At 42.5% G+C, this 13405-nt stretch overlaps 1 protein-coding gene across 1 annotated transcript; it reads right to left on the reverse strand.

Annotated features, from left to right (window-relative positions):
* Positions 1-2869: 2869 nt before the first annotated feature.
* LOC115010012 (transcription intermediary factor 1-alpha-like) lies at positions 2870-13225 on the reverse strand. Its single transcript, XM_029434379.1, is given in 20 exon segments — positions 2870-3641; positions 3644-3767; positions 3880-4035; positions 4478-4552; positions 5383-5518; positions 5711-6024; positions 6320-6452; positions 6634-6691; positions 6796-6847; positions 6849-6902; positions 6979-7107; positions 8440-8816; positions 9818-9932; positions 10074-10220; positions 10428-10542; positions 10776-10892; positions 11208-11340; positions 11936-12083; positions 12308-12426; positions 12664-13225. Coding segments are annotated over 20 exon segments (2859 nt in total). The 5' UTR covers positions 12941-13225; the 3' UTR covers positions 2870-3561.
* Positions 13226-13405: the final 180 nt, after the last annotated feature.

A 13405-nucleotide genomic window follows, 5' to 3' on the forward strand; every position in this document is an offset into this window, starting at 1 on the left:
CACCGCGAGGGGCGGGCTGGGGCCACAGACACTGACTTATCGCTAATCAAATGTTTTCTTGTTGTTTTTCCACTACAAACTCCAAATTCACGCCATGAATCGCTCATTTACAAAAGCCTATATTACAATAACAATAAAAAAAAAATGTTGGCCAACATATCTGTAATTTACACTTTGGTATACTCAGAGTTTAATTTATTACTATATTCAGACAGGAATGTTTATACTAAAGGCCTATACTTCTTAAACTGTGTAATATGATTGACAGATTTATGCGTCTTGGAAAGTATAAGACCTGAAATACTACCTAGGGAGATGTGGGATGAAATATTGTTTATTGCCTTCAGGAGGAATAGCAAGTGACTCCAGGCTACTGTGCCGTAAGGTATGCACGCACACATGGAAATTGTCTTCCCATCAATGGCAAAGTAGACTTTTTTTGTCTGTGACTAATGATTGTGCTGATTACTCAACATCTGGAGCCGGTTTTGGGGTATTTAAAAAAATAAATCTCGTGTGCCTGTGTCCAGACTGTAAACCTTTTGGATATCTCAGTTAGAGGGAATAAGGGAATAAAAACAATAGATCGTCACTGCCTGCAAATAACTAAGCATTCACTGACACATTTGAGTTTGCTGCACCTTAAAGAAGATGATAGATGGCATTAGAAACGGTCTCTGTGCTGTTTCATTCTGGCTTATATGTGTAATCCCCTTTGATATTGTATCTGCACGGTGGTATTAAAGGTCCCTAGGTCTAGCTGAGCCTATTTTTCTTTTTAGTTATTAAAGTTCACAACTGTACCAAAGCAAATGAAGCATTTTCCCCTCAAAGTTAATGAATGAAAGCTTTTGTAAGAGTGCCACATATGTGGGCACAGCGTCAGCCAAAGTGATCATGAACTGTGAGAAGGAAGCCACACACACACACACACACACACACACACACACACACACACACACACACACACACACATGTGCATACACGCACGAGTCTACTGGAATTGGCAAAGAGCAGAGAAATAATTGCTCGAGTGCATTATAAACATTTTGTACCAACTAAAGCCCTCTGCGAATTTAATCAGTCTACTGACTCTGGGCATGGTGACAGAGAGAGGTTAAATGATCTTCTAATCAGAGCCACATGTCTCCACTAGTCTATCCAGTCTAGAAACATCACCGAGGACTTGATATCAGGCATACAGGGAAGTATAAGGCAAGTTATAAATGGCTAACTGCACGGTGTAAGTGTAGTGTGACGAGTGGAGTCTCTGTGCTCTTCAGTCCAACACAGTCTACGTTTTCTCTTTGTAATTTAACTGTTCAAAAGATCTTTCTATAAAACCACACCGGTGTTTTGAATGCTTTGCATGCACAACATACATTTATGAATGTTATGTGTACCAGGAAGGTGTCGATTATCACTATTGCAGAGCTGGTTTAGGGAACTGGAGCGAGGAATTAGGTATTAAAAGTTATGTTATTTATCTGTTATTATATGTTTATTTACCTTATTTAGAAAACACAACTGTCTTTTTCAATATTGGTATCCAGGATACATTTTTCCCCCCCCCAATAAAACCCACTTGAAAAACATCCCCACTATGGTGCACAAATGATCGTACAGACAACTTGCTTGAGGTTGTAATCCATCACAGTGAGCAGCATGTCTGCTTTTATTTGTGTCTTGTACTTCACAGTTGCGTTGTAAAGGAATCAATCTGCACTTACATTGCCTCGCCACAGTACAGCGATGTAATCCTGACAACAACAAAAAAGCAGACATGGTGTTTATCGTAATGGATTTCTGTGTTAATACCCTTCAGCGAAAAGAATGAAAAGCAGTGTTTGGAAGGTGTAGGAAAAACAGTCCTCACACATAGCATCATACCTTGAAAGGTAAAAGTGAAGGTGCAAAATAAACACCTTTTATAGTCCTGGAAACATGTTTAAACTGTGCACTAGGTTAAAAGCAGACTGTTGCTATAGCAGCACAGATATAGTTCCTGCAGACATTTCCTGCAACCCCCTCTGTGATGTTAGTTATTACAACAACAAAGAGCCCCCCCCCCCCCCCCCCCCCTCTTTACTGTTGTCCTCAATCTTATCTTAGCCTTCGTGTAATGTGCAAAATAGATAATAGGCCTTTAGAGGCCCAATGAAGAAATGCCCAAAATGAGAGCCAGACCAGAGAAAGGCTTGAAGCCCGGCTGGCCAAAGCACAGTGAACATCTGAGGGCAACTTCTCACGTCCGCTAGCCCTCCACTCCACCCCCGAGTCTACATGTTGGGCTTTAACAAGAAACAGCAGCGTGAGCTGACCTCTTAGCTCATAGGTGGAGGAAATTGGAGTGGCATTCAAACAGTGTTAATCTTGTTGTGGGGGGGGGTGCAGTACAGTTCCTTTGAAGCTCAACAGAGCTTGTCTTGCCACGTCTGTGTCAATCAGCAGAGGGCCACTAACACAGCCGGGCAGCCAGAGGCCAGCCCTGTGGGGCCCAAATGACTTGTTCAGCGTTAGTCAACACAAGCGTAGAAACGTGTGAAAGAGGAAGTGGCGTAACTTTGTTTAAGTTGTATAATAAGGGAACAAATAAATCCTTTACAAGTAGGGTATTAATAGACTCCGTTATAGGGTGAAGTAGGTTTATGACATCATTACGAGACATCATCTATCATGTGCTATTGTACCCTGTTAACACCTGCAAGCTGACTTTCATGCAAGTAGCTTTAAAGCTACACGTTCTGTCTCTTGGATATTAGAAGACAACACTTCACTTCTGTGGTGAGTGAGAGGAGGACACGTTACAGACATAAAATCATCTTAGAAAACAATGTGTCACATCACATTTGCACTCTTCTGACCTCTCTACAGTAAAATCCAAGAACCTTTTTATTAAACAAATGAACATAGACAAATTAAATAGCACAAAGCATTTACCTTTACAACATTAGAAGTGTACTTCTGAATTATAAAAGACAACGTAAACTGTCTGTTTTATCAAACAGCTGTATGACTCCTTTGATGTTTTAATTGTACTGGCCTCGAGGAGCCTCGTATCACATCTTGTTCCACATATGATGGAGCCAACATCAAAGCTGCATGATTATCATCCTTCTATATTTACACATGGAGAGCTAAAGAGGAGAAACACACCAGACCAGACCGTGTGGGTGAACGTATCTATTGTTAGCAAATTGATGACGTGACCAAAACAGAAGACTTGCTCACTGTAATATCCGCTTCAGCTGTACCCTGTAAACACCTACATGTGCTGCATGTATGTACTTCTTTTGCATGACTCCCCATGACTTAATCTTTTTAGTCAGATAGTTGACTATTAAAGCTATTTCTTCAGATTAGCTCAGTGTAGAAAACAGAACTCATTTGAGTCCTGTATCATAGTTGTTTGCTGGCAATACAATTGGATCATTAAACATTATAAAACATTCATGACCTGAAGGTGATTGTGTATCAAATGTTTGTATATATAAAGTTGAGCACACCACACACACTGTATGTGTTTTCAAATGTCTCAACGATTAAGAAGTTTTTGTGCTTTCATACGACTCCCTCCTCTGGGAGCTGACAGCTGGGCTGGCGCTTTGCATGCTGGGATATATTGTCAAGAAATGAGAGTTAGGATGAGCGGTAGGCGTCATCTCCAGTTTGATTTCTGGAAAGGTGTGCTCAGGGAAGATGATCCTCAGGTGCTTTTCAAGCAGCTCCTTAAGCTTCCTGCCCGCCGAGGTGACCTCTGTGTCAGCCTGCCATGCAAAGTAAAAGCAAAGAGGACAAAACAATATATTACCAGGTGACAAAAACTGAATAATACTAAAAATAAAAAGGTTTTTTTGCAAACAATTATGTCTACAGTACCTGACCGAGGACTGCACAGTTCCCAACGATGAGCCTGATGTCTGATAGGAACTCTGCAGGGCTTGGGTAACACAGACTCTGCTTGGCCTCCAGTCGTTTCTTCACGTCGCCAAGATTCATCGGCCCCTTTATAGTCAGCCTGTTACTAGCACATACCTACAGTATGTAGAAAGGGAGAGATAATAAAACAACACAACTTCATGGGAGCATGTTGATGTAAAATCATGATTAATATCTCAAATATGTAAAGTATCACATGGCTGGATTGTGCACAAGAGGCTCGGGATGTTTACCTCATTGTGTTATGTCAGGATTTTACACTAAAGAGATATATTTCAAGACGGAAATGCGCACTGCGGTTAAAGTGCTGCACAGAAATATATTGTTGTAATATACAGTTTGTAGTCCATCATTTTTAATGTTCATCCTGTGTCAGCACGACAAATCCCTGTGTACTCATAATACCTGATTAAAGTTGCATAATGTCTCCGTGTTTACTGATAAATACTGCATATTACACGTCATTACAATTACAGTTACAGTAACTCCATGTGACATTAATCCTTGAGCCTGCAGTCAGCCGAGTTTCCAGACTCACCGAGGGGGACGCGGGCCCTTGAAAGTCCGAACTCAGCTTGCTGCAAAACAAGTGCAGCAACAGCCTCTCACACTTCTGCAGAGGTAGAAACAAGACAATTGACTTAATACAAATGCATACAATCAACACAATTCGCCAATCTAGAGTCTATTGCATCTGTATACACCTGACACAAGCATCACATGGGGATGTTGTGTCTAACGCAGATGCTTAGCTCTTCTTAAATCACTACATCAGTCGACATCTGGCATCTTCAATGGTACCATCACTAACGTATGTGTTTGTACGACATAAAAACAGTTGCTGGGCAAACAGTTATTAAGGTTGATTTCTTTAAGTGCTACTCCACCCAGACTCAGCATCACGCCCTCTCCCCCACCTGAGAGGTGGCTTGCAGCGTGCTAGCTGGGGCAGGCTTACTTAATGGTTTCCAACAGTAACAGTGCTTTTACCATCGGGAACAAGTGTCACGCTATGCATGGAAAACTTGTAAACCCACTTTCTTTTGTATTGTCCACCTAGTGTACATGCACAATACTTTGTGTAGCACTCACCTCCCGCTCCTGCTCAGGAGAACTGGACAATCGTGTGCCAATAAATGAGGATGAAGTGAGTTTGTCAGGCTAGCCAATGAGTGAGCTAGGATTCTGAGTGATTCTGTACAACGAAGGGACGTGAGGAGACGTGTGCAAACTATCATATATGCAGCTAGTAAGTTAAGGACAGAGGCAGAATTTGAGCATTCAGGCATATTTTGGGGAAATACGATTGTTTGCCTCCAAATGTACAGAGGTAAGGTGAGGTGTTTAACTATAATAGATTCTTATTATATAATTATATAATTCTATCATCTTCATTGTAGCCAAATTATTGTCATCATATTAAAAAAAAAAAAGAGTACTGACGCGTTTGTCCGCAGGGGCAAATCCTCCTTCAGAATCTGGCTCCTTCTTTACTGTTTTGGCCTCAGGTCTGTTTTCACAGTCGTAATCCATCTCAGGCACTAACAGGTCACGGCAGAAAGAGCAAAACCATTCCCCGCTGAAAAGAGACAGTGCACAGACTCAACACAGAAAGCCAGTAAGCATCTGTCAGGTGAAAACCTCACAGCAAAATGTGAAAACAACGTGTCAAAGAAACAGCCTCATTCTTAATAGCTGAATGCTTCTCATTATAAAACAGGAACATTCATCTGACACCATAAATTCATTAGTTTCCCCCGTCGGAGCTTGCCTGGGACATTTGAGGAGAGTTGGAACATGGCACGAAAGGTGAAAAACCTTGGGACACTTGTGACAGCACAGCAGCTCTCCGCCAGTGCGACACGCAGCACACAGGCCTTTATTAGAGTCTTCCAGCACGTCCACCTGCTGTTCTGCTCCCGGCGGACGGAGGTGATTTGGAGCGTTAGTCTTACTCTGGTCCCACGGGCTGCGTGGAAGCTGTGAAGGACTATGGGGTTTGTCGTCCGTGCTTTGGAAAGGAGCGCTGGTTTGGGGTCGGTCACCTGTGCTGTCAGGGAGGCTGGCTCTTTGATTGGCTTGTAACTGAAATTCACGAACAGAGAGCGAAATATTGTAACTGATATGTAATATAATAAATGGACATTACTGACACTTTCAGGTGCCATCATTTTTGGTTTTACAAATTGTCTCGCTGCTTCTTGCACCGTTTCCAGATCTCATCAATTACTGTGATAAATACAGTGTTATGGAAACTGATCGGGAAATTATAATAAACCACAGTTTTCCTTTAAATTCATACTCTGTGTTGGTCTAGTGCGTTAAAAAAGCACATATGGAATCGTCATTGGACTGTAATCATAATCTATTGTCTCCTTACGTAGCTACTGTCGTCATCTGGCTCATCTTTGATGACAATGATGGGCCCTGGTGAAGATCTTCGTCTTTTCTTCACAGCCGAGCCCCCTGTTCCACTAACCTGGTGCGGTTCTGGAGGTTTCCAGGTAACAGTCCTTCGGGGAGCAAAGAATGAACCAATTAGAATAAAGCGAAATTCACTGGAGAGACAAATGTGAAGGACGAGGGTCATATGAAAGCAGAACTGCTCAGAGCTGCACAACATTCAGAGCTTGTGTGTGTGTGTGTGTGTGTGTGTGTGTGTGTGTGTGTGTGTGTGTGCAGCTGTGTCCTTACCCTGATTTCTCCTCCTGGGATGCAGCAGCGTACCCTAGTGAATTCTGTTGTCCTTGCACTTGGGAGAAATAAAAATCTGTTTTCCTTCATCAAGAACACGGCAAATACACACACACAGTCTGAAAATGTATAAATGGCGGCTGAACGATGGCACAAACACACCATTTATGTGCAGCAGAGAAGGTGGCAGGCTTTGGGGATAGTTTGGTTTTCGGCATATATATCGGTCCGCTTGAATCATTCCTCGTATTCAGATGTGTCGGCTCAATCTAAACACAGCACGCAGCACGTTGTTTACTACATTGTAACGAGTATCAATACAATTCACTTTAATGGTTCACTTGCCGTCTGTCGTGAATGAGGCGAACCGACGCCCCCGTTGATGAGCAGTGGCGTTATATGGGTGTACAGAGGTGGAGAGGAAAATACGTCCATAGGTTTGCGTTGGTAGCTGCTTCCCATCCCCCTCAGAGGCTACAAGACGGAGAAACAGGAAGATGGATGGAGATCATTTTTATCCTACATTCCTGTCAGCGTCTGTAAGCATGTGATGATTGAGGTGGAGATGAAACAGTGAGCTTTCATTACCCCGTGCCTGGCTGCGTGGGTCGCCCCCCTGGCAACAAGCAGAACATGAGAGGACTAAACCATAAACAAAACATTCAGAAGTTCTGACTTCATTTTGCTCTGTTTCAGTGCAGCTAATCGTTCTCCTGCTGCAGGACGTATAACTACACATAACATTCCTATAAAATATTCAAATGCATGAGTTTAGTTCAGATACACTTTAAGGCTCATGCTAATATGTTTATGTTTTAAACGCATAACACTACTCTACAATGACACACCACTTTAAATCACATATATTTATTTTTAATACAAAGATCAGACAGATCAACACACTTAGCGTTAGTGTGTTACATTTAGCTTGTTAAGTCGCGGATATATAATGTTATAAAGAAATACTGCAAGTTTGCAGGGACTTTAATACTAACCGCTTTACTGCTTTTGCAAACCTTCCAGGAAGACATTAGTTTGAATTTATTTTTACAACGCTATAAAAATCAACTTGCCTCATCATGTCAGCTTTTCTATTTGTCACAATTACATGAACGCCATGAGGTCATTGTTCAGAAGAATCTGCACTTACAGTTGCACTGCAACACAAATAAGAGCAGACAAGCTGTATACTTCAAATTACAGACGTTTCAAGTGTCCTTAAATCTCTTTAAGTTGATTTCACCACAGTGACGTATAAAAAAAAACATCAGAATACCCAGAATGCAATCTAAAACAATATGAATATGCTTTGAAAAATACTCATTAAGTACACAAGATGTGCAGTAAAACATGCAAAAACCCTGGTATATGACACGTGAAAGGTCATTATGCAGCTACAACAGCTTGTTCTCATCAACATGACACAACGTATGTGTGCACTTCACACACCAGTGTTGTCCTGTGAATGATCCTTACACTCCAGCGCTGGAACCAAAACACGCTGTAAACTAGACTAAACAACTTGGATGACGAGATATTATCAACGCTTTTCTTTCATATGTGATCTCTGTCACATGTTGGCTGCTCTTACTGCAGATTTAGCTGTTTTATTTTATGATTTTGAGTCATACGCTCGTCCAAGACTAAATTCCATCTTGACAAGGAAAGACATAAATTGCCCGGGATGTGAAGGCTGTCAGCTCTATTTAGGACAATACCATCCACTGTCGGTGCTTGTTAAGAGCGCTTGTCTGTCACATGGACAACAAGTGACACGTGCACACTCACACACAGACACACACTAACCTGGGGGGTAAACCCAGGGCTTGGTAAGCTGCTAGTTGGGCTGACGTAGTTGGGAGGAGGCGCCATGAACCTGCGGCCTGGTTGGGGAAGCATACTGTGGGAGGGAGAGCCTCCTTGCACGGGGCCCGGGATGGTTCGCTGTAGTTGGACACTTTGGTACCATGTCCAGGGTGGAGGAGGTGGTTGGGGCTGCCAGTTGGCCTGCGGGTTTAGCTTGTCCACCTGCATTTGGAGCTGAGCCAGAGTATTATGGGGTGCTCCCAGGGCAAAGCTGTGGGGTGAGCCTGAGGGGCCCTGCCCAGGGAGGGAGAGCTGATGAGGGATACCCTGAAAACCACCCAGCTGGTGGCCTGGTACACTCTCCACCACTAAAGAGCCTGAGGGAACAAACACACAGAGACGTGATGAGCATAACAAGTAGGGATGAAAAGTACACAATACAGAACCAAACTTCTGCAGAGAACTGTGGGAAGGAGAAAGTTTGGGAAGTAATGCGGTAGAAAGTTTGAGAAACTTTGGGGGTTTTTAAAGGGGGAAAAAACATGTCATGCTATGAAACTAATGACACTTTTATCACTTAGGTTATGGATTATACTATTAATTCATCTGTTTTAGATTACGTGTCATGAAGAAATATTGAAAAATGTCCCTCACAAGTTCCCAGAGCCCAACGTGATGTATATATTAGAGATCATCTGTTTGATTTAAACAATGGATTGGCAGTGAACATTTTCTCTGTTGGCTGGCTCTTCTAAAACATATTTCAGTGCAATTGTCAGGCTCGAATGAGATGCAACTGTTGGGGCACATTTGGCTCCGGATCCTCTGAATTCTCATGCACTTTCTCCCCAACGCAGCAACATTCCTCCAAATGACAAAGGGGGGGGAACCAACAAATCGCTGGTAAGTGGTGTAATTTGCGTGAAGAGATGACAAGCGTCAACCTCTGTATGCAAGCAACAATAAAAAGAGATGTTTGGAAAACATGAAAGGGTTTGGTTCGTGCTGCGTCTGGGCTCATAGCATGTGTTATGTTGATGTGCGGATAGTATGAGTATTAAATCATTGAGTCTTTAAAGTGAAACAAGAGACTCTCAAGCAACAGATTATCATGACAAAGGGAATGTGACTGCCATTTCTGCAAGGTTTGCCATTTAAGCGTCATCGTCCACTAGCTTAATTGTCAAGCTTGTTTCATTTTAAGTTCATCAAGAGTCGCCTTTATGTTGCGGCAGGAGATTGCGTTGCAGTTAACCAGTTCAACAATAGTAGTAATGCACTAAAGTAACAATTGGGTGAGGTTTAAAGCCATCAAATAAAAACAGACTGAGAGTTCTAGATCAGCTTCTATAATAAGAGATATTTGTTTGTGTCTTACCCAGGTCAACATTTGAGGCCCAATAAGAGGATCGATTCTGGAAGCGTACAGTGCTCTGTGGTATGAACGTGGTACTGCATTTTGCCCGCAGGAGGTTTCCAATCTGAAACAGAATCTGCAACAGAAGGGATGCTATTAATAATTTTTAGAGGAAGACGCTTCATCACGTCCAGGACAGACCACGCTCCTAGCGGGCTTTCAGAGCAGAGCTGAGCTTCATGTTGGGAAAACAAGATTGCGACGAGACGAGCCTTACCAAACGTTTACAGTACAAGAGCGCTGTGCCCCCGTTCCTGGCTGTGGCCCATTTGGTGAAGTTGATGACATGATCCAGGTGTCTGGATAGATAGCCGATGTCCTCGTGTTGTTTTCGCAGGACACTCTCATGATCCTTTGTAACAGCCTGGAAAACATGAATAAGTGAACATGTGCAGTGTTCAAACAGCTTGAGGGTATGCGCTCTGGGCCTCGGGGGGGGGCGAGACAGCGAACTGAGTTTGCATGCAAGTACTGTTCTTCTGGAAACATCGCCACAGCAACATACCGCATGCAACTAATGGATAACAACGTTTCGTTACGTTTGTAATATATTCTAAAGGTTTCGTCATACCTCAAGTTGATTCACTAGCATCTTGCCCTTTTTGTTTATCTCCAGAATCAAACTGCAGATGGATTTCTTTATTTCGTTGTGAACAGACGTACGGTTCTGATCAACCTGAAGAAGTCTGAGAAGCATAAATTACAACTATCAAGTATTCACGTTTGACCAAACGATATGCAAAATCAAACAAGCAAGTATTTCATTACTGCAATGATGCATGCAAACAGTTGCTCTTGTTCATGGAAGAGACAAATGTTTTATTTCTATTAACAGTTCTACAAACTATAACAAGTTCAACGTTTGTATATGTTTTGCGTACTTGACATATGTAGCCTTGTGGTGTGGGGAAATACTTACCCGTTGTTTATGGAGTTTGATACCTCTTCGATCAGTTTCTTCTTCTCCTGCAGCTGACGGGTCATGCTCTCCATGTGCTGTTTGTGGTTTTTGTAAGCATCTTCAAGGAACTGGTAACTACTCCAGAAAGGAACATTAAGTCAGCGGATGCAATATTATAAATAATAAACATTCTCAACTGGGTGACACGGACGATGGGTGTGTACAACAGCGCTCCTAAAGCTAACACGGGTTCAGTGACACAGAGTGTTTACAATAAGGTTTTCAAGTATTCAAATATATCGCAAGATATAGCTTCAGTTAAAAAATGATGTCATACACATTTAACTGCACAGCGTTGTTACGGGCAAAACTGAAACAACCCTGAACCTTATGATTATGACCTTATGATGATATGATTATATGAAGTTGTATTTGATATTGTGACTGTACTTGTGGTCCTTGTGTTTGACTAGTTGGCAGTCACGACAAGTCAGCAGGTCGCAGGTTTCACAGAACAGCTTCAGTGGCTCTTGTTTGTGGATGTCACAGAACACCGGCCTCTGAGTCGACACACCGCGTACCTCTGGGATCAATAGAAGGGTCATCATTTGGCTTTAGTAGTAGTGTCTGGTGTAACATCTGAAGCTCTTGATAATAAGCTTTTGGCTTTTGCTTCTTTTCAAACTGCAACTTTTAAGCTACTGGATGCCTAAATTTCCCTGGGGATTAATAAAGTATCTATCTATCGAATTTAATTTGAATTGCGCTGCACTTTATGAGCAATGTGTTCCATTATCTAACTGAATGAAAAAGTTTCATCTGCTCTGATTTGCTTTTAAACTGGGTAAAATGAGTAAACAATGTATATTAATCATTCGGGCCATAAAAAATACTCTGGCAATATTTAAGTTTTACCATCCTTGGTAGAAAAGATTAAATATTAAATATTAGTAGAAGTCAAACCGTGCTGTAAAACCGGGTGCCAAAATCCCACAGGTTATTTAATTTTGTACATATTGTGTTGGATCTTGTAAGAAGAAGAAAACATGTTCAATTTTGATGCATTTACCCCCAAAATATGTGACAAGATCTACACTGAACCCAGAGCAAAATGTAGGATCTGCACTGGTCCCATAATACACCATAATTATTGAAGATGAGGACACTGGTGAGAATACCTTGTGATATTTCTGCCTTCTGTCTGATGGTGTGGTCTTTGGTGAATTTGACTCTTTCGTGGGCCTCCACACAGGTGGCACAGAGGTACTCAACGCAGTCCACACAAAACCCCGTGGCTTCAGTGTTGTCATCACATGTCATACAGAGCTACAGGGAGATGAAGTACTGTAAGCATCAGAGGCTGACACGTGTAAGGTGTGCAAGTAACATGATATTCAAGAGATGAAGCAAACTGAATTCTAATCCTAAAGACATAAAGTCGCTACAGCATAGCACACACAACCTTTCTTATCATGAAGTAATAGTATTTCCATGAAACTCCAAACTAGTTGCAAGGCTGCCCCCATATGGTAATGCCTTTTATCACTAACCTGGACTGCCTTCTCCACTGTGCTGCTGGGAGTCTCAACTGAGTCCTTCACAAAGACGTTTTCCATCACATCTACCTCCATACACTCCTGCCTGCACACCGGACAGCGGATCACATTCACTAGAACGAAACAGAATCAGACATGTAGGTCTAAATCAGTCAAATTGGAAATACATATGTGCTTTTTGATCACACATGAACACATGACAACATATATTTATAATCAAAGGCAGTCCATGTGTGTACAATGTATAAACACACCAGCCAAATAGAGCTACAATGAATTGTCACGCATGCAGGGAAGGTGAGGAGCCTTTAATCGATATATGGTCATTGTTTGTAAACAAAGTGACTCACGTGGTTTGGTCGCGCTGTCGACCTGGGAGTTTGGCGGCTCCGCCATGGCCAAATTCCTCGAGGGCGAAGGCAAACATTTCTTGCAGAAAGAGTGCAGACACGGCAGAAGTTTGGGCTCTCGGCTGTGAAAGTTTAAAGTGCAAACGGGGCAAGCGTCCAGTTGGTTTTGCCCGCTCACACCGGACTTTTCCTCTTGCACTTGCTTGCTCTCAGCTTCGTTCTCTACGACGATGGCAGCATCATCCCCCGGCTCCTGTTTTTCTGCGCGTGCATCCATTTGCTGCACTTCAAAGGCTCTCCGTGTCTACGAGAAGTAGTACCCGCACAGGTGAGCTGACCAGGCTCAACGGTCATTTTCCTCCAACCCTTCGCGAAAAGAGCATCTTCTCACACCTGCATGTTCCTCCTCACTGTTCATCCACACAGAGCTGAGGCTATATTATCAATTCTGCTAACATCTCACATGTCCGTTAAAACAGACAATATATCGACTGGAGCACAAACCTACAGCAGGAACAGATACAATACGTCCGCGTGAGGGTGTCGTGCCGCAGATGTTGTGAGGTGAGATTTGAGATGTTGCGTCGCACGCGCTCGTTGCGGCACGAGAGGGGTGGGGTCAAACAGCGCGCGTTCTTATCAAATTGACAACGAGGGACATTATCTGACTAATCTTTTGTTCTTAGTAAAAACCATTCAATTAAATAAATGTGGTGCTGCTTTTAATCATGTGTTGAACTGC

This window comes from Cottoperca gobio, chromosome 6 (assembly GCF_900634415.1).
Source record: "Cottoperca gobio chromosome 6, fCotGob3.1, whole genome shotgun sequence".
Lineage (NCBI taxonomy): Eukaryota > Metazoa > Chordata > Actinopteri > Perciformes > Bovichtidae > Cottoperca > Cottoperca gobio.